Below are 22,113 nucleotides of genomic sequence, written 5' to 3'. Positions count from 1 at the left end.
ATTTTATGTTTTTGGGGTGTAGTACCTGCGTGTTGCTGAATTTCTTGGTACTAATTTTCTGGGCATTTCTATTTTGAAGATTTTAGAACTCCTAAACAACAGAATCTTCCAATCCAGGATTGGGCACAAGAAAACTGTGCAGCACATCCAGTTCACAGATGATGGGAAGACTCTTATTTCAAGCTCTGATGATTCTTCAATTCAGGTGAGGGGAAGGATTAACTTCCAACATATGTAATACACTAGCAAGGAACACTTTGGTTGTGGCTCAGATCTGGTGTGCATTTTAAACATTTCTTTAAGATCATATTACTGTGGCCATACATTCAGATCGTACACATAGATTCGGATGAAACCCATTCATGTTTCATATTTTCCTGTGGGTGAGGCAGACAATTTGACTTGGGAAACTTCTACTGGAAGGTTGTTTATTTTGAAGGTCAAGGAGTCATTTGAGTTCCCCTGCCTGCCTTGGTATTTGGATTTGTATCAATAAATATACTTTTTTTGCCACATTTGTATAATTTCCCTTTACTTTTCTTGATAGTAGTAAAATCCGATTGAAATAAATTTTTATTTATTTATTTTTCTTAATAGAGAGTGAGAGTGCACACGTGTAAGCAGGAGAGGGGCAGAAGGAGAGAGAGAGAGAGAATCCCAACCAGGCTCCTCATTGAGCACAGGGCCTGTCACAGGGCTTGATCTCATTACCCTGAGATCATGACCTGACCCCAGATCAAGAGTCGGACACTTAACTGACTGATACACCCAGGCATCCCTCTGAAATAATTTTATTCTTTTAAGGATAAAATGTTTATTATAGGAATGAAATCCTATGAAAAAAGAATAGTTTGTCATAATGAAGGATTGTGGATACCGAGGCCTTAAGCCTACTATATATTCTTTTAAAAATTAACTTTGTGCACTGAAACTTTCATAAAAACATACTTTCAAAACTTAGGTAGTATTACAAAGCTCATTATGGAAAATAGACCCCCCCATTACTCATTCTCCAGAAGCACCTCTTTTTTTTTTTTTTTTTTAAAGATTTTATTTATTTATTCGACAGAGATAGGGACAGCCAGCGAGAGAGGGAACACAAGCAGGGGGAATGGGAGAGGAAGAAGCAGGCTCATAGCGGAGGAGCCTGATGTGGGGCTCGATCCCAGAATGCCAGGACCACGCCCTGAGCGGAAGGCAGATGCTTAACCGCTGTGCCACCCAGGCGCCCCCAGAAGCACCTCTTTTAGCTTCTAGATGTTTCTTTTGATATTTACCTCATGCCCCCATATCCCATTCTTATAATGTTACCAATTTCTATGTTTGAGAATTTACTGAAAATTAAGATGAACGTATTAAGATGAAAATTTAGCTTTTTTCCTTTTCCCACCTGTGTTACCTTTGACATATGCACACACTCTTTTATCAATCCCATTATCCTAATACAATTATGATAACATTTTGTTTAGGTCATTAATGTCATTATAACTAAGTAGACTAAGTGTACTATGAATGTGTTTTCTGCCTTAATGCAATTTAGGACAGTTCTACCTTTGCCTGGTTTGCAATTATTTTACCCTAAAATTTTGAAGACATTGTTCCATTTTCTCCCAAGGTTCCAAAGCTCATATTGAGACATCTGAAGCCATTCTGATTCCTAATCTTTCTCTCTGGAAGATTTTAGGATCTTTGTTCTTAGAATTTTGAAATTTCATGATGATGGGTCTTGGCGTGTATTTGTTTTATCCATTGTTTTCGATATTTGTGATCCCTTCTCAATTTGGAAACTTAATGGTTTTCAATTCAAATTTAATTTTTTTCTTTGATCCCTCTTCACCCCAGAATGCTTTCTTTTTCTCTAAAAATCATTATTCAGATAGTGGATCTCCTGGACTGATCATGTAATTTTGTTTTTCTACATTTCATCATTTTAAACATGCTCTATTTTCTGGGAATTTTCTTCAGCTTTCTCTACCAGTCCTTTCATTGAGTTTTTCATTTCTACTATTTATTTGTGTATATATGTATGTATGTATTTATTGAGAGAGTGCTGGAGCTGGGGCAGAAGGAGAGGAAGAGAGAGAATCTTAAGTAGGCTCTACACTCAGTGTAGAGCCCGACACAGGGCTCGATCCCACAACCCTGAGATCATGACCTGAGTTAAAATTAAGAGTTGGACACTTAACTGACTGAGATACCTGGGCGCTCCTCGTTTCTACTGTTTTTAATGCTGAAGAGTCCATTCTTCTTCCTTTTGAAGAACATTGTGTTCTTGTTTCATGGATGTAATATTTTCTCTGAGGATGGATGGATGTATAAATAATATAGAAATCATGTATAATTTTTTCCTCAAAATTTCATTTTTATTCATAGCTGCTATTTCTTCAAGGTGTTTTTTTCTGTGTGGTTGTTTTGGCCTTTTGTTTTAAAGGTCTTCCTCAGCTGTGTGGTGATCATTAGCTACCAGAAGTGACACTGAAAGGCTGATTGAAAGCTCTCTGTGTTGACTGAGACCTTTTCTGAAAAATGGTCTGAATGGGGAATCTTTGTCCATATCTTTAGGTCTTTTTTCCTGGTCTTGTCAGATTCATAGAGAGGAATCATCTTGTCTTTCTGCAGAGGTTATACATCTGGCTGACAGGTTCTTAGAGCTAAGTGGGGAAGAGCCCTAGAGGTAGGTGTAACGTGTCTCCTTGTTTAGTGTGTAAACCTTCATTTGATCCCCCTCTTCTCAAAACTATAATTCTGTCCTCAGTTGTGCTGGTACCCTTTAATTCAGAGTCTTCCTTCTGGCTTGCTCTCATTGCTTGGAGGAACATTTTCTGCACTTTACTCTTTTTTTCTCATAGTAACTTTGTTTGTATTCAATGACAGTTCTTTCCTTTTTTACACAAAATTAATTTTCCTGAACTCCTTGAAGGAGTGGGCAATGCCAACATTTCTAGCTTTGTAGCTCTCCAGCTCTTCCTCCTTTTGTTTTCATAAAGCATTCAAAATATGGCCTTGTTCCTATGATACTGCTGTGCCCTGTCTCCTTCCTTCATTTTTATTTAGACCTTCTCTTTCCTTTGCTGTCATTATCCTGTTCTACTCGATTTTGATTCTGTTTCCCGAAGTTTCTCCTCATTATTATAGTATTTGTTCTGGTTAATTTTGAGAGTTCATAGGTCCCAGACTGGTCTAGCCCTTCCAGACTTTTCTATAGTTGCCTTGTACTCAGTGTCTGTTGCTGCTCTCCCGCTGGTCCACTGCACTTTCCAGTGAATGTCACTGGGCTGTTTTGGAATTCTCTTGTTTTTAGTTCTGTCAGACTCTCCATGCTGTTCTCTGCTTCTTCCCATGTAGGTGCTGGGATGCAAGCCTTGCAGCTCTCGGTTTGTCTCTACTCAGTTGTATCTTGGGGTTTGTGGGGATACTTCGTCAGTTAACATGGTTTTGTTTGTGCATTTTTGGTTTTGCTATTTGAATTGCTTCGTCTGCTTTTAATGGAGGCTTCAGGGAGTTTTAAAAAAACTATGCCTGCATGGTTGCCATCTTCCCACAATTCCTCATAGTTCTGGTCCTCGCCCCACCCTTACTCCCACCTCTGATGTCCTCAGTGACCTCAGTTTCTGAGCATTTGGTGAGTTCTGTAGTGTCTGTTTTGTTGCTTTTGTCTTTCTGTAATGCTTTTAGGATTCTGTTTTCTTGGTTAAGTCAGTTACCATTCTCCTGCTTTTCGGGCTCCAACATTTTTTTGTTTTTAGAGATTTTATTTATTTACTTGTCAGAGAGAGAGAGAGGGAGGGCTCGAGAGCACAAGCAGGGAGAGTGGCAGGCAGAGGGAGAGGCGGGCTCCCCGCTGAGCAGGGAGCCCGAGCCTGAGCCCTATGCGGCACTCAGTCCCAGGACCCCAGGATCATGACCTGAGCCGAAGGCAGACGCTTAACCAACTGAGCCACCCAGGTGTCCCAGGCTCCAACATTTTGTTGTTGTCTTCATTCCCATTCTCTTGACTTTGTCATTGTAATAGGGTTTTGGAAGTGAAGAAGATATAAATGCATATGTTCAACAGAAGTTACTGTTTTTTTGTTTAATACATATGTATATCCTGTAGTAGCAATGGTTATAGTATTAAAAACTGTTTAGACAGGGCACCTGGCTGACTCAGAAGAGCATGCAACTCTTGATCTTGGGTCGTGAATTCGAGCCCCACATTGGGGTCGAGATTACTAAAATAAATAAACATTAAAAAGAAACTGTTTTGAAAAAAATATTTTTATGTTGTATCTTTGTGAGTTCTGTAGGATTGGAATGAAATTTGGTTTCAGTGAGAAACTTACTGCAGGTTCCCATGATACTGGTGTATTAGCTATGAAATTCAGCATGATATTCACCTTTCTTCCTCTCCAGATGGCTTTGAAATGGGTAAAACTAAACTACATCTGATGGAATTCTGCTGATTCTGCTGAGACATTGTATACTGTATAGATTTTCTGTCAGAAGCTAAATTCATAGGTTTAATGACCTGCTTGAACATCAGATATTCTCAGCCAGGGGAAGAAATAATTTCTAGGAATATTTTTAGGATCAGAGTTAGATTATTTTTAGAAATATGAGTTAAGTGGTGTTTCATCCTCTTTTTGTGCTCTATCCAGAGTACTTCTTACATTTAAAATTTTTTAATGAGTATACATTCATGTAATAAAACTGTTGGGGGGTATTTCCAAGAATTGACTAGTTGGGTTTTTGTTTTAATTTTTTAGCAAATAATTAATTGGAAGTTTGTCTCCCCCCCCTCCCCCCGCCACAGCATTGTTGAGGTGTGACAAAAATGTATATGTTTTAGATGTATGTGATGATTTGATATAATAGGTACACATTGTGATATAATTACAGTGATTAAGTTAATTAGCAAATCTATACACATGTCACATAGTTACTGTTTTGGAGGTTTATTTTATTCATCTTTGTGTCCCCAGTGTGCTTGCCTGGAATTTAGTAGGAGTTCAGTAAATCTTTGTTGAGCTAAACTAAAGGTATTGCCAAGATTTGCAAAATCAACTCACCTGTTTATAGCACTTAGAGTTGTGAAAATTGAGGTCTACCTATGGTAGTTTTTGATCCTTTCTCTTGAGTTAAATAAAGCCCAGAGAGTAGCCATGTTCACCTGAGCCAATGTATGAGAGTATATTGACTCTCTTAGATATAAGAAGATCTTCGGAATTTTTAAAATTTTAATTTTACTATTTATACCCTGAAAAAACTCTGTAGTGTATATGCATTGCAAAAATTATAGCTTATGGTACAGACATCCCCAAACTCAACCTTAATACATTTGGCTAATGCTGGTGGAAGTTTAGCTCTTATGTAAGATGATTCCGTTAGTACAGTGTGTTTGAGTCCAACAAAAAAGTGTCCCTGTCATCACTGCCTTATCAGAAATCTTCTGCAACAAAAACTGCTAAGGCTATTCTTAATCTTCCTTTAGCAATTGTCAAATTTTGTGTTACATCTGCTCAGGAACGCTCTCTGACTTCTTGATATGGAGGGCAGCAGTAAGAACTTAAGTCAGGATTGAACACTGAATCAGACACAGCTAGGAATGGCAGTGCTAGTCACTCAGGAAGAGCTGTTCATAGTAGCCACTATTTCTCTAGTCCAGTAAAGCCCAGAAAGTAGGAGAGAGCCAGAAAGTTCCTAGTGGAAATGGTCTGGGGTATTTTATGTTTAGTCGCATGGAATACCTTTCCTTTCTGATATGATTTGGGGAGGCAGGAAACCTCTCTTTCTTCCCCTTCCCCCAACATATCTCTTTGAGTTCTTAAAATGCTGAAATTCCTAATTCATTCTCTTTAAAACTCCTCTTACTTCCAGCTCCTCTTCTAGGGTCCCCTTGCCCTCATACAGATACCCTACTCCTAATATCCTGATTCTGTGAATGAGCACTTGGAGACAGGAGAGAGAGATCTGAGAGCCAGGGCTCAGTGGGTAGGGTGGCTGCTAAGTGTGGAGGATAAAGGAGTAAAGAAGGGGATAAGAGAACTGTCATTTCTTTTACAGTTTTGCCTAAGCCTGATAGGAAAAGCCTAAAAACATTTCTACCGTTGAACCTTCACCAGTCAGAAGCTTGACCCAGAATATCACTAATGTGCATACGTGTGGTGGTTGCTGATTTTTCTTTATCTTTTTATTCCTGATGTTAAAAAATAGAAGAAAATTCTGTTCCAGTCTGCCTGATTGCCCACAGCTCAGAAATCCAGCTTCATCAGGCCCACTGGGCTTGTTTTTTTGAATCTCTTCCCAACCTTTTCCCCCTGTTTCTTTTGTATGTTCTGTATTTCAGCCAGATTGAACTATGAACCAGTCCCCATAATCTTTCCACGTTTTCCTGTTGCTGTGCTTTAACTCAAGCATTCGTTCCCTTTATTCGGAATGCCCTTCTCAGGTTGTGAATCATACTTCCAGCCCATACATCAAGCCTTCTTTGAATGCACTGTCTCCATGGTTTCAAGTTCTTCTTCTCCCTTATGCCTGAGGAATTCTTCCTAGAGTTCCATGTGAAAAACAATGTACTGTATTACTTCTTCTGTCAATTTGAAGATTGCATTAGGGAATAGCTGATAGCTAAGATCTCTGAAACTTAGAAATTCCATGACTTAGTTTGAAGCTGCTCTGGTCAGCTGACCTTCCCTGGCAGAAGGGCCAGTAGGATTCAGTAGCTTTGGTGGAGCTAGGATCTTCAGTCTTGGCCTAGCTTGTGGGGCTTAGGAAATTGAATATGTAATAAAGATAATTTTCTCTGGAAAATTTAATCAGATGGTGAGCTCACTAGAATATTGTCGCTTTTGCCTATCTTCTGATATCATTAGCTACTCTCCAAGCAACTGAAGAAAATGAATTTTATTTAGGAGGAAAAATATTTTATTTTACTCCTGGTCAAGATAATTAATCCCAGCTTTTCTTCTCTCTGTCTGTAAAATGGGAATACTGTATTCTTTCTTGGTACTCTTCTTTGTTTTACTGAAATGCCATGAGGACAAAAGATGTTAGGCAGTTGAGCACATATTACCACACTCCTGCAATGGGATATCTTGAGGAGAGAGTTATAACAGACTTATTGCTTTGATATTCAGGTATGGAATTGGCAATCAGAAGAATACGTCTTTCTACAAGCCCATCAGGAAACAGTAAAAGACTTTAAGCTCTTGAAAAATTCAAAACTGCTTTCCTGGTCATTTGATGGAACAGTGAAGGTAATTTGAAACACAGGTTTCTTTTTTAAAAAAGTATCCTAATACTGTAATGATTATATTTTGAAAGCTGAAAGCAGATGGATGGTAAGTAACTACTTAAATTTTTAGGTCTCTCTTTTCTCATGCCTGTGTTCTGTTTACTGCATCACCTACATCTGCTGTGTGTTGATGAGCGTCTACTAAAGGGCACTTAAAGAGGTCGGAACAACCAGCGGGCTGAAGCTCTTGCTTTATAAAAGATGTGTGTTCCAGATGATTAAGCTCAGTAATACAAAATGTGCTTAAGAGTGTCAACTTCTGAATTTTTTTTTTTTGAAGGTATGGAGTATTATTACTGGAAGAATAGAAAAAGACTTTGTCTGTCACCGGGATACAGTACTTTCTTGTGATATTTCTCCTGACGCTACCAAGTTTTCATCTACATCTGCTGACAAGACTGCAAAGGTAGGTCAATTAGTTGAAATGTGCGTGCATAAAAGTTTGGTATTGGTTATGTATTGAGTCCAAATGATGTATAAAATAGTAAGTTTCTGTCTACGTGTCTGTCTCATATTTTGTGAGTTTTTGGAGGATGGCATCGGCGTTTAGTTTGTGTCAAACAGATAAATGAATAACATGAGGGCTTTGATTTCTGCCTTACTGATGACTTTTTGTCTATTACCAGTAAAATGGAGTTTCTACTATCTGTTATAGGCGATAAAAAGCACTGAAAGAGATTTACGTTTAATTGCACATCCACAGTAAATGTTTATGTAATTGACATAAATTGATAGTTCTGAAAATCACATTCCAGTGAAATGATGCTAGCAGGTTGGGTTCATTGACTACTCCATTCTTTTCTTTTTTCTCTATCTTTGTTAATGACCTCATTATTTAACCACCTTTCCAAACTACAAACCTTGGAATTGTGTGGGACTCTCTCTTGTCTTTCATATTCTGTTGATTACTCCTCGGTGTTTCTTTTCTTTCTTTCTTCCTTTTTTTTTTTGGATTAATTGCTGTTTTATTAAATTGATCAAAATCCATTACTATTAATATTTATTTTGATGATGAAATTGTCCCACATCTGGTGCCTGTGTCTTTTTTTAAAAACTTTTTTTATTATGTTATGTTAGTCACCATATAGTACATCATTAGTTTTTGATGTAGTGTTCCATGATTCATTGTTTGTGTATAACACCCAGTGCTCCATGCAGTACATACCCTCCTTAATACCCATCACCGGCCTATCCCAGTCCCCCACCCTCTTCCCCTCTGAAACCCTCAGTTTGTTTCCCAGAGTCCATAGTCTCTCGTGGTTATTCCCCCTTCTGTTTAACCCCCCCTTCATTCTTCCCTTCCTTCTCCTACTGATCACCCTGCTATTCCTTATGTTCCATAAATGAGTGAAACCATATGATAATTGTCTTTTGCTGCTTGACTTATTTTACTTAGCATAATCTCCTCCAGTCCCATCCATGTTGCTGCAAATGCTGGGTAATCGTTCTTTCTGATGGCTGAGTAATATTCCATTGTATATACGTACCACATCTTCTTTATCTATTCATCTGTTGAAGGGCATCTTGGCTCCTTCCACAATTTAGCTATTGTGGACAATGCTGCTATGAACATTGGGGTGCATATGGCCCTTCTCTTCACTACGTCTGTATCTTTGGGGTAAATCCCCGGTAGTGCAATTGCTGGGTCATAGGGTAGCTCTATTTTTAACTTTTTGAGGGACCTCCACACTATTTTCCAAAGTGGCTGTACCAACTTGCATTCCCATCAACAGTGTAAGAGGGTTCCCCTTTCTCCACATCCTCTCCAACATTTGTTGTTTCTTGCCTTGTCAATTTTTGCTATTCTAACTGGTGTAAGGTGGTATCTCAAAGTGGTTTTGATTTGAATTTCCCTGATGGCTAATTTTGAACATTTTTTCACGTGTCTGTTAGCCATTTGTATGTCTTCATTGGAAAAGTGTTCATATCTTCTGCCCATTTTTTGATTTGATTATTTGTTTCTCATGTAGTGAGTTTGAGAAGTTCTTTATAGATCTTGGATACCAGCCTTTTATCTGTAGTTTCATTTGCAAATATTTTCTCCCATTCTGTGGGTTGCCTCTTTGTTTTGATGACTGTTTCCTTTGCTGTGCAAAAACTTTTTATCTTGATGAAGTCCCAAAGGTTCATTTTTTCTTTTGTTTCTCTTGCTTTTGGAGATGTGTCGTGAAAGAAGTTGCTGTGGCCAATGTCAAAGAAGTTACAGCCTATGTTCTTCTCTATGATTTTGATGGATTCCTGTCTGACATTGAGGTCTTTCATCCATTTGGAGTTTATCTTTGTGTGTGGTGTGAGAGAGTGGTCAATTTTCATTTTTTTGTATATAGCTGTCCAATTTTCCCAGCACCATTTATTGAAGAGTCTGTCTTTTTTCCACTGGATGTTTTTTCCTGCTTTGTCAAAGATTAGTTGACCATAAAGTTGAGGGTCCATTTCTGGAGTCTCTATTCTGTTCCCTTGGTCTATGTGTCTGTTTTTGTGCCAGTACCATGCTGTCTTGGTGATCACAGCTTTGTAGTATAGCTTGAAATAAGGCAACGTGATGCCCCCAGCTTTGTTTTTCTTTTTCAACATTTCCTTGGTGATTCGGGGTCTTTTCTGGTTCCACACAAATTTTAGGATTGTTTGTTCCAGCTCTTTGAAAAATGTCATTGGTATTTTGATTGGAATGGTGTTGAAAGTGTAGATTGCTCTGGGTAGCACAGACATTTTAACTATGTTTATTCTTCCAATCCATAAGCATAGAATGTTTTTCCATCTTTTTGTGTCTTCTTCAGTGTCTTTCATCAGTGTTCTGTGCTTTCTAGAGTATAGATCCTTTACCTCTCTGGTTAAGTTTATTCTGAGATATCTTATGATTTTTGGTGCTATTGTAAATGGAATCTATGCCCTAATTTCTCTTTCTTCAGACCCATTGTTTGTGTATAGAAATGCAACTGATTTCTGAGCATTGATTTTGTATCCTGCCATATTACAGAATTGTTGTATGAGTTCTAGTAATTTGGGGGTGGAGTCTTTTGGGTTTTCCATATAAAGTACCATGTCATCTGCAAAGAGAGAGAGTTTGACTTCTTCTTTGCCAGTTTGAATACCTTTTATTCTTTTTTGTTGTCTGATTGCTGTTGCTAGCATTTCTATTACTATATTGAACAATAATGGCGAGAGTGAGCATCCTCGTCGTGTTTCTGATCTTAAGGGAAAGGCTTTCAGCTTTTCCCCATTGAGAATGATATTCTCTGTGGGCTTTTCATAGATGGTTTTTATGAAATTGAGGAATGTACCCTCTATCCCTACACTCTGAAGGGTTTTAATCAGGAAAGGATGCTGTATTTTGTCAAATGTTTTTTCTGCATCAATTGAAAGGATCATATGGTTCTTGTCTCTTCTCTTATTAATGTGATCTATCACACTGATCAGTCTGTGAATGTAGAACCACCCTTGCATCCCAGGGATGAATCCCACTTGGTCATGATGGAAAATCCTTTTAATGTACTGTTGGATCGTATTAGCTAGGATCTTGTTGAGAACTTTGGCATCCATATTCATCAGGGATATCGGTCTGTAATTCTTTTTTGATGGGATCTTTGTCTGGTTTGGGGATCAAGGTAATACTGGCCTCATAGAATGAGTTTGGTAGTTTTCCTTCTGTTTCTATTTTTTGAAACAGCTTCAGGAGAATAGGTATTATTTCCTCTTTGAATGTTTGGTAGAATTCCCTGGGGAATCCGTCAGGCCCTGGACTCTTGGTTTTTGGAAGGTTTTTGATCACTGCTTCAATCTCGTCATGATTAGTTCCTTGGTGTTTCTTGACTCATTCTTCTCCTACTTGCCCCCACCCATAAGATTAGGCTTTCCTGCATTGGTGGACCTACCTCTGGTCTGTGCCTCCTCCAGTTTTATCTTTCCTGCCTCTGAGTCTCCAGTTGAAACAACCTCTGTGACCTCGCGGTTTATAAGCCAGACTCCTTTGCCCGTGACCATTTCTTTCTGCTGCATTGTTTCCTTTGTGCCAGGCTGCGTTTACCTCCATCTTCTGTGCATGTGGTTTGGCTTGACACAAGCTTCTCCTTTTTTACCTTGAAGCATTATGACTCATTCTTCCAGACCTAGATTTGATGTCAGCTCTTCAGTGAACCCTTTCCTGGCCCTCAGGCAGGGTGAGCTGGTCTACCTTCAGTGTTCCATATTACTCGTGTTTCTTAGCGCATTTACTTCGTATAACTATTCACTTAACAATTCATAAGTCTGTATTCATGATTAAACTATCAAGTTTTCAAGGACAGGGACTGTATCCAGTTCATCTTAGTATCACCAGTTCTTAGTTCACAGAGTCTGAAACATGGTAATTTCAGTAAATTCTTGTTAAATGGTGATGACAGAACCACAAGGGAGAATATTGGAAAGGAAAGAACAGCATTTTGGCTGCTGAGACAGTAGGATAGTATAGTGACTAACCTTTAAAGAACACTTGCCGTATATTAGACCCTGTGCTAGGAATTTCACTATTATCTCATTTAATTTTCACACCTCAGGCACTGTTGTCCCATATTACAGGTGCAGAGACTGAAGCTAGAGAAGCTAATGTGGGTTGTCCTACGCCATGAGGAGCTAGTCAGTGTAGGGGAGCCAGACTCACACTCAAGTTGACTTCACTCTGTAGACTGCTCTTAACTCATTGGCTAGTCTTTCTTTTAAGTCTAAAGTTTAAGAAGCTGTGATTTTGGTCCTTGAGCTGAAGTTAACTTGAGTAAAGGGAAAGTCAGAAAAAACATTGTTGCAAGTTGGAGCTTGGGCCTTATCTAATGAAAATTTATGAACTGTTGAATGTTAGAATTTCCATATGATTGAATTTATGGCTAACTAGCCCTCAGGACAGAGTTTGCAAGTACTATGTTGAGTGTATTTACTATTCCTAAACAATCCCAATTGCCTTCCAGATTTGGAGTTTTGACCTTCTTTCCCCTCTTCATGAATTGAGGGGCCACAAAGGCTGTGTACGCTGCTCTGTCTTCTCTGTGGACAGTACTCTGTTGGCGACTGGAGATGACAATGGAGAAATCAGGGTAGGATGTTTGCTGACATGAAAGCACTGCTCTTTCTGTAGCTTTGCTAATGCTCTGTGCCACACTGGGGACCTTTGTTAGTGTGACTGGGAAGCACAGGCCCTGGGGTTCTGGTTGAATGAGGCATCGTTTGCTTTGTTTCCTGTGCACGTTTTATTCACAGCTGCCCTCCTCTGCAGAAAAGAGTTCATTTTAGTTAGAGTAAAGTGTATGAGTTAGAGTCTGTGCATGCGAGGAGGCAAATGACCAGCTTATCCGCAGTTGGTTGTCTGCTCTTAGCTTGAGAATGATTCATTGGAATTCTTGGACCTGAACCAAAGGTTGTTTATAGTGGCAGAATTTGAGGAAAATTATTTTATAAATCGTTAATTAGGTTATAAATGAATAAACAGCAAATTCTACTGTTTTCAGCACTGAAAGAAAAGATCTCTTAATGAAACCATATCCATTAGACAGTCCACATTTACAGTGTGGCCTATTGCAGTCCTCATGAGCCTGCCTGCCTCTCTCTGGTTGTGTTAGAAGGATCCAGCAGTTGATGGGAAAAATTTGGGCATTGGGATGGCTGCGTTAATAACCAGTGTATTTGAGAAGCATCTTGTTTTTTTGTTTTTTCTTTTTTACAAAGGAAGATTTAAAATTCATGAGTGAGTATGTAGTTTGCAGGAATGGAGACGTTATCAGATAGGCTTTCCAGGACAATTAAGATTCTCTTGCTTGAGGACTAAGTTACCAGCCTTCTCTGTAAGACTCTTCTAATAAATGCGTGTCAGCTGAAGTGGCAGGGCTGCTTTGGGAACGTTCAGTTCACTCTGAGTTCTTGTCCTGGATGAGAGTGCTCCTTTACTGCTTATGAAGGAGTATTTCATTTTTCAGAAACTCCTGAGGAAATAAATTCTCTTTCTTTAAATGCATGTTATTAAAAAAATTTTTTTTAAATACATTAAACAAAAATTTTTTCTACTGGATTATTCAAAATGTAGGAAAGCTGTTAAATATGTGTGTGTGTGTATATATATATCTAGCTGTCTTACTAAATTCTTTGTAATGAGTTTCTTCATTTGATTCTCTTGGATTTTCTAGGGAAGCATTTATAAATGATGGTTTTCGTTATGTTCCCTTGCTGTTTATGCCTTTGTATTTCTTTTTCCTATTCTGATGGGCATTTATTTGAAAAATTAGAGTACTGCTCATACATTAATTATCGCTGGAAATAAATGGAAGCATTAGCATCTGTAAGTAATTGGATATATATATTATATAATATATTATATTATAATTATATATATATTATAAATATATATATAATTATAAAATATATATATAATTATATATATATATAATTATATTATATTATATATATATATATATGGTCCTGCAGGGACTTATCGTTTAAAATATGTTTGAATGACTTAGGTGTTTGAATGACCTCTGTCAGAATTCTTGGTGGTAGATACTGGACTAGAATTCTGTGGTTTTTTTGTTTTTGTTTTTTAGGTAGTTTGTTAGGCCTTTGTTTGTTCCTTGCTTCTCCCATTATTTTCTTTTTATTAAATGAAAAAAGTCACAATATTCTGACCAGTTGTTCTAAGGTCTCTTGTTTTATTTTTGGAGTATGGTTAATGATAAATATTTTAGGTAATGCATTTTTATTATAATTAGTGTTTTTTAAAAAATTTGGACAGGAGAGAATGTAATCTAAAAAAAATTCCTAAGGTATCATTGAATTGTAATTATATTTTTAAGAAAGATTTCCAAATATGTTCCGGAAGAGATGGATAGACGTATAAAACTTCTGGGTGACTCTGTTCATGCATTTTATATCTTGTTTGTATAGATATGGAATGTCTCAAATGGTGAACTGCTTCATTTGTGTGCTCCGATTTCCATAGAAGAAGGAGCTGCTACGCATGGAGGTTGGGTGACTGACCTTTGCTTTTCTCCAGATAGCAAAATGCTTGTCTCTGCTGGAGGATATCTTAAGGTAAGAGTTCCTCAAAGACTGTGAAAGAAAAGAGCAGCCTATATCCTACTTTGCAAGCTATTTTCACTTCCTGTTTCTCAGATCGGCCTCCTACAACCCAGCAGAGTGGAAGGGCAGTTACTGTTATCCTCATTTGGCAGTGATGAGACTGAGATCTGTAAGGCTGCTTTTCTCAGCTCTCTTGGAAGTTTTGATTGACAGTGTTAGGAATGTTCTCTGTCCAGAGCTCTCAATTTGCCCCATACTTAGATGATCAGAATGACTAGGAAGTTGAGTGTTTAATTTTATTTTCCACATCACTAATTGTTAACTCTTGGTTGAAAGTCTTTAAAAATTTATTTGTGGAAAAAAATTTATTCATGAAATTTCTTAAGTTTTAGTAGTAGTGATAGCAGTAGTGGTAGTGATAATAATAGCAGCAGCAGCCTATTGTTTGATTTTACAGCCTACAAAATGCTTTCCTTACATCATCTCATTAGCCAGCTTTGTGAAGCTTAAATTTTATTATCCTCGGTTTATGGATGAGGAAACTTATGATCATGGAGGTTGTGTTTCCTAAAGTTCGTAGTAAGGTGGCTTGTGCAAACTGACTATTAGAGAATACAGAGGCCAAGGATTGAATGTGCTGTGGTGCCTCGGTGTCATTTTTCAGTGCTTGCCCCTATTTACCCATCCACTCAATCAAAATGTGTTACTGCCCACCCTGTGCTAAGACACTGCCATATGGCACAGTGTTTAAGACTTGGTTTTTGCCTTCTGGTGGCTTATAGTCTGGGGGAAGCGGACAGTAAATAGTCTCTAAAGTATAGGAGGGTTCTGGGACATGTCTGCATAAAGATAATGGAGTTAGCAGAGGCTTCTTAGGGAGGGGGGATGCTTGAGGTGAGTGTTTTGAATGGTGGTTCACTTGTAAAAGGGGTTGAAGATCCTGTATATTGTATTGACCACTTAAAATAGATCCCTAATAAATTAGATCTTACTGTACTTTTATTTCTTCCTGAAAACATTCAAGTGGAGGAACTGATTCTGATTAATTATCTAACACAGTATAGAGATTAAAAAATATTTGAATGAATGAAGTTTTTGGTTATATGAGACCCACATAATTGCAGTTTTACTCAACATAAAAATCTAGTTTATAAAAAAAGAGGACAATTTTTAGCTCTCTGAGGGGATGTTTGTTATGAACCATTTTCAAAGAGTTTGCGTTGAAAATACAATGCTTTTTATAAAATGTTGCATTGAAATTATATACATTTTTGGGCACATCTTTAGTTATGGGTGGGGGGGATTGTGAAACTATCACCATTTGTTTTCTTCTAGTGTAAAGATAAACTGTGACTCTTAGACTGCTCTGAGGATAGTGCTTAGCGGAGCAGCACTGCGGTCTTTGGGTTGGAAGCAGGGAGTCTTGAGCTCTGTTAACTGCTGAAAACCTTAACTGCTCAGCTTTGACCCTGAGCTTCTAGAGACCATGTCATTTGATACTCTGGGTCCCATAGAAGGCTATCCCCTAATTATGAATCTGGCTTACAAGATGTGATAGCAATCAGAAATTAGCAGATTTCTAGAGTTCTTGGAGAACCTTGAAATAAGCAGCAGAATGGGTGTCTGTACTATAGAGGTTTATGTCTTAAGGGTGTAAGAACTTATAGCCCGTACATTCAATCTGTATGTTTAAGTGACAGGCTTTCTTCCCTCTGGTTGATTACTAGCATGGTTCAACTGATTATGATATAGCCCAGCCTGCATCTACCCAGCATGTTAATGAGACTATCAAAAGCACTGAGCAAATTATAAGTAAGAAGGAACAGCTGCTGTAGTGTCCAAAGAAATGGGCCTTTTGAGTCTGTTTACTAAGGAAACCAAGCTGTATGAATCGAATGTCAGTAGATAAAGTAGATATCCAGTAGCTAAAAAGCTCTTAACTTTCAAAGTTATTTCTATCTATAAAGTTAAAAATTAATATAATTTAGCTGTTTACTTGTGTTATGCCGTGGAGTACATACTGCTAGAATGACAAATTCACATTAAACCATGCTTATGAGAAGAAAGTCTGATTTGAAATATGGAATACATGGTGATAAACACAGGTGTGCCATTACTTAGCGGCCACAGAATGTAATGGTCAGGAGAGTCAGTCTTGGGTAGATTGCCTAAGGTCAAAGCCTGGCTCTGCCCCTCATTAGCTTTGCGATTTTACACAAGATTGTTTAATCTCTTTATGCTTTGATTTTCTCATCTGTAAAATGAGTATAATAATATCTATCTCTGAGTTGGGAGGGTTAAAGGAGTTAATACATGTTAGTATACATAGTGTTAAAGGAGTTAACACAGCACCCATACATAGTGTCACATAGTATACTCTGAGTAAATGTTAGCTATTTTAATTCACTCTATTTCTTAGAGCTGTTTTAGGTTCACAGCAAAATTGAGCAGAAAGTATAGAGTTCCATGTATCTCCTGCCCCGACACATGCACAGCCTCGCTATCACCGGAGTATCAACAGAGTGGTACATTTGTTACAGTTGATGAACTTCATTTGGCATATCATTAGCACCTTAAGTCCATAGTTTACATTAGGGTTCACTCTTAGTGGTGTTCCTTCTGTGAATTTTTCTTTTTAAGATTTATTTATTTATTTGAAAAAGAGAGAGAGCACACATGTGTGAGTGGGGTAGGAGGGGCAGCGGGAGAGGGAGAGAGAGAGAATCTCAAGCAGACTCCCCGCTGAGTGTGGAGCCTGACATGGGGCTCAGTCCCACAACCCTGAGATCATGACCTGGAGCCGAAATCGAGTTGGACACTTAACGGACTGAGCCACTCAGGCACCCCCATTCTGTGATTTTTGACAAATGTATAATGATATGTGTCCACCATTGTAGTATCATACAGAATAGTTTTGTTGCCCAAAAAATTCCCTGTGTTAGCTATTTTTAACGTCATTGTTTTTTAGTCCATATTCAAGTTAGTGGCTGATGCAGTGTTTCCGAGTGGTTTGTTTGAATAGGGAGAAAGCTGGTGAGAGAACTAGATTAGGTACCAGAAACTGTCCCACCTCTGCCACTCGCTAGCAGTATCATCTTGGGTGACGAGCACTTTTTGCTCTCAGAACCCTGGTTTCCTTATTTGTAAAGTGAGGCATTTGGACTAGGTGATCTCTAAGGACCTTACTATCTCTATGATTTGCTTCTAGTGACTAAAAACTAACAAGTCTTCTCTTAAGTAGGTGGACTGTGTCCTCTGCAGTCTTGTTTACATTGCTATTTTATAAAGCAAAATTGTCAGTTCTGAAAAATTTCAAGTTCGTACAAGTTGCTTCAGTGAAGCTTATTGAAGTCCAATGGGACATACTTTTATCCGTTACTATTACTGAGTGAACACAAATAGCTGACCCAGTCAACTGCTAGAATGCTAGGCACTGCCCCAGATACAAAAGTGAGTGACACCATTATTTTGTTCATAATGCTCTGAATCTCAGTGTGCCTTTTCAAAAGGTGTTCATGTACATTGTCTCTTTTGCCCTTATTTAAGCTGTGAGATACACGGGTAAGCTTTATGATCTCCATTTGGTAAATGACTGTGAGCACTGTTGTAATCTTAGCGAATTCAGTTAGCAGGAGGAGAAAGGAAGGATTTGGCCAGAGCACCTGCTGCATTTGAGATGTTCAGTATTTATTTAGGAAATAAATGTATAGACTGTTTTATAGAGAAACCTGGTATTCAGCTCTTGAATCATTCCTGGGAAAAGGAAGATTCAGTAGAGAGAATATTATGTCTGGTAGCCTATAATAGAAAATAGTCTCAGTGTCTACCAGTCTGTGTCTGCAAACGGAAGTTTTTAAAGAAAAGAGGGGCATTCTTCTGTCCATCCCAATGAGAAAGACACACAGGCAGCAGAATTCAGTGTAGTCATGGCCAGAGTGGACTTCGTGCAGCCTTGTGTCTGTAGCTTTCAATAGGCTGCACATCTTCCCAGCATGCCTTGCAGTGGGGCTAGGTGTTCGGTAGCTATGAGGCAGTCACGAGGATTAATCGGGAAAGGCTGACCAGATTGATTATACTATATTCAGCATTAAGCCTTAGACTTTTTTCCCTGCTTTTGCTAAGTTTGGGAGTGGGGAGGTGGTGATAGGGTGAAGGATTCAGCTGGCACTACAGTTGTCACACACAGCAATTACCAATCTAATGAGAATTTTATTTTTCTCTGAACAGTGGTGGAATGTTGTCACTGGGGAGTCCTCACAGACCTTCTACACCAATGGAACCTGTCTCAAGAAAATATACGTGTCCCCTGACTTCAAAACATATGTGACTGTTGATAATCTTGGCATTTTATATATTTTACAGATGTTAGAGTAAAGTAGTTAAGGATTAATGTAAGTTGAACTCTTTTTAATTTTGAATTGCAAAAAATTCTAGTGAAACTCTCTGTATTTCGACTTTTTGTAAAGCTGTGAATGGTTTTGCAGTTATTGCATTCATCACAAAAGTGTTTGTGGTTGGATGAATAATATTAATGTAGCTTTTTCCCAAATGAACACACCTTTAATCTTGTTTTTCATAATCATCATCATTATTGTTAACAGTTTGTCCTTAAGATGCAAATGAAAATGTAAATACGTACCTTGTTATACTGTTGGTAAAATTCTCTCTTGATGCATTCAAATTGGTTGACATAGTTAATGAGAATAACTCGGAGGAAATATGTATTTTAATGCTATTATTATGCAGGGTGTGCCTCAGGGTAGCAGACCTGCTTTCTGAACCACATTTACCCCAAGGGGGATAGTTCTTCCAATTATAATCTTGGCGCTTATTTGCAGCCCTTAAATTTGCTTTAAAAATATTCCAGTTTGCCTGCACAGTTCGCAACGTTTCTTTTAATTCACTCGATAAGTGAGTGTTGGATTTCAGAAGTTCTTTGAAGCAAAAGTTCTTTTGAAGCAAAAATTATACGTGTTGAAGAGAATAGATTTTATTGGTCTACCTTTTTCTCACTAGCTGATGGCAGCTCTGTGCTGCGGCTGGACTCCAGTGGTCAGTCTCTGAGTTGGGTGCTGTCCTGCTTGCTCTGGTTTTTTATGTACCAGACTTGTTACTTGACTGAACTTGACCTTTCTTAATCCTCACTTTCTTCTTGTTTTTTTTTAAGCAATGATTCTGCAGTTGAATTTTTGTAGATTAGAATATTTGGGGAGGAGCCAGTTTTCATTATAAGTTTTACAAGAATTTTTCTAAGAAATATAGTAAAAAGTTTCTTCTAAGTCTGTTTACTCAGATGAATGGCATTGTCAGTGCTGTTTTCAGTGAATTTCAAGAGAATTCTCTATGGTTTTCTGCTCAGTAACAGAAGAGTCATAGTGACTCTGGAAGATGTCACTTTTAACCTACCAACCATTCTCTTTTCCTTCTCCTTTTCCCTCCTTCTTTCCTCCCTCCAAGGTTAATCAGGAAACATAGCTCTTGACGGGGAAAAAGTACATCAAGCATCAGTAACTAGCTTTTTTTTAACCTCCTGATTAGGAACTTTAATTGCAGTTTAAATCTCCATTTCCCCTGACAATATATTGTTAAGGGAAATGGCAATAAATTAATAATAGTTGTGGGTCATATAAGAAAATAACCGAAATTCAAAAATTTTGCTGCTGCAAAAGAAACGAAATCAAATGAGTGTTAGTGTTAATAGTAGGTAAGTAGTGAGCTGTCTCTGTTGTTGATGTGTATTAGAAGTGGTGTAGGTAGCGGGGGCCTAGACCACTCCAGATGTATTTTAGATTAAATATTACTATTTAACATTTAAGGGAGCCATAAATAGAATTCTTAAGGAGGTTTGGCTTTTGGTTTTTTATGATGGGTTGAGGAACTAGTATGTAGGCTTACTGTGATTTAAGCAAATGTGATGTGAAAATCTTAATTTTATGAAAAGATTTTTGTAAATGATATGTTGTGTTAGAGTATCCAAATCATAATTTGATTTGCATACAGTGTTTAGGAACTTGATTATAACTCAGAGTATAAAGTATTAACTTTTAGAATTAAAAGCCACTTGACTATTAAAGTATATAGGCTTTTAAAAAACCTTGATTGGCTTCTGTCTTTAAAATAAAAATAGAAATGGGAAGAAAAGGTAACATGACAAAAAGGTAAAAAACAAGGTAACTTGGAGGAAGAAGAGAAGCCTAGTATAGTGGAGCTGCATGTTTCAGGGCAGCTCAAATGGTCAGTCAAGGGGAGGGTTTTGTTTTGTGCTTGCAGATGAGCATTTTTTTCAAGCATTTTCCCTTGTTGTATTTTTTGTAATGGAAATTACATTGCATTTTGTATATGTAAAGGTTTTTTACATTGTGTGTGTCTTGTATGTTTTGAAAACTGTTTTGTATTTATGATAGAGGTCACATGATTTTTTTTTTTGCTTCGGTATACATTTTAGTACATGAAGTAAAAAAAATTTTATAAAAAATAAAATTCCTAAAATATTTTTGAAAAATATTTTCGGATTGTTTCAGACTCCTTGCTTGTCCTTTGTTGATTAGAAAACAAATGTGACAGATTCTTCAAACTAAAGCCGTCATCCTTTCTAGTAATGCTTTATCAACTATGTCTAGTTCAATTTTATTAAAATTTTATCTCCTCAGTTTATCTCTGATGATTGCTACCTGGTGTGACTGGCATGGGAAAGAGCCTGTAAAGAAGAGAATTCATTTATGTATTTTTTTTTTTAAGATTTTATTTGTTATTTGATAGCACAAGCAGGGGGAGAGGCAGAGGGAGAAGCAGGCTCCCCACCGGGCAGGGAGGCTGACGCAGGGCTCGATCCCAGGACCCTGAGACCACGAGCCAAAGGCAGATACTAAACCGACTGAGCCACCCAGGCACCCCTCATGCCTTCATTCTTTCATTCAGTAAATATTTATTGAGATCTACCATGTGCCTGGCATTTTTGTAGGAATTGGGGATATAGAAGGGAGCCAAACGGTCTTTTTCTTACTGCAGTTTAGGGCCAAGGAGAGGCAGAAAAAAAGTAAATAAGTAGAACCTATAGCCTTATTAGTTGATATGTTTAAGTGGGGAGGGGAGAAGCATTACAGTTTTAGATGGAGTTGCTCACTGAGAAGGTGACACTTGAGTACAGACCTGAAAGGTGAGGGAGTGAGTCATCCAGGTATCTGGAGAGGTTCCTGAGCGAGAGTTCAGTGAGTGCAAAGACAGAACAGTGGGTGGGTTGCTCCGTTATAGAGCGGGCAAGGAGTCCGGTGTGTGGCTGGAGAAGACTGCGTGGGGGGGGGGTGTAACAAGAGGTGCATCACCATGCAGGGCCTCCTAGGCTACTGGAAGGACTTTGAGATGGGCTGAGATGGGAGCTACTGGAGGAGTTTGGGCAGTGGAGTGATCTGACTTGAGGTTTAATTGGCTCCTCTGGCAGTGGGAAATTGAGAATCAGTTGAAAAGGGGGACAGGCAAGGGTAGAAGCAGGGGTACCAGTGAGAAGCTTTTGCAATAATTTGGGCAAAATGAAGGCAACCAGACTAGGGTGGCAGCAGTAGGGGTTGTAACAGTTGGATTCTGGATAGATTTTAATGATAAGAGTTAATAGCATTTGCCAGTGGATGAGAGAGACAAATTAAGAATGATACCAAGGTTTTGGCCTCTTTGGCTTGAGCTATTGGAAGATTAGCACTGCCATTATCTGAGATGAAGACGGTTATGAAAGGAGCGGGGTTTTGGACATAGTAAGTTTGAGATGGCTGTTAGACGTCCAAGTGGGGATGTTGAGTAGGTGTTTGGGCAAA

The 22,113-nt window shown here is 38.2% G+C and overlaps 1 protein-coding gene across 6 annotated transcripts in view; it reads left to right on the top strand.

The window, feature by feature from the left end:
* Nucleotides 1-20,810, top strand: part of APAF1 (apoptotic peptidase activating factor 1) — a 79,880-nt gene extending 59,070 nt beyond the window's left edge. For all 6 annotated transcript variants that reach the window (XM_026499834.4, XM_057316530.1, XM_057316532.1 and 3 more), the window contains 6 exons: nt 80-205; nt 7,116-7,235; nt 7,554-7,679; nt 12,211-12,336; nt 14,174-14,320; nt 18,536-20,810. In XM_026499834.4, coding sequence (XP_026355619.1) covers nt 80-205; nt 7,116-7,235; nt 7,554-7,679; nt 12,211-12,336; nt 14,174-14,320; nt 18,536-18,682 — 792 coding nt within the window. In that variant the 3' untranslated portion in view covers nt 18,683-20,810. The remainder of the gene's footprint in view (nt 1-79; nt 206-7,115; nt 7,236-7,553; nt 7,680-12,210; nt 12,337-14,173; nt 14,321-18,535) is intronic.
* The last annotated feature ends 1,303 nt before the right edge of the window (nt 20,811-22,113 follow it).

The sequence above is a fragment of the Ursus arctos genome, unplaced genomic scaffold, assembly GCF_023065955.2.
Source record: "Ursus arctos isolate Adak ecotype North America unplaced genomic scaffold, UrsArc2.0 scaffold_21, whole genome shotgun sequence".
Lineage (NCBI taxonomy): Eukaryota > Metazoa > Chordata > Mammalia > Carnivora > Ursidae > Ursus > Ursus arctos.
Note: the sequence above shows the minus strand (reverse complement) of the source record. Positions and strands in the feature narration are given on the sequence as shown.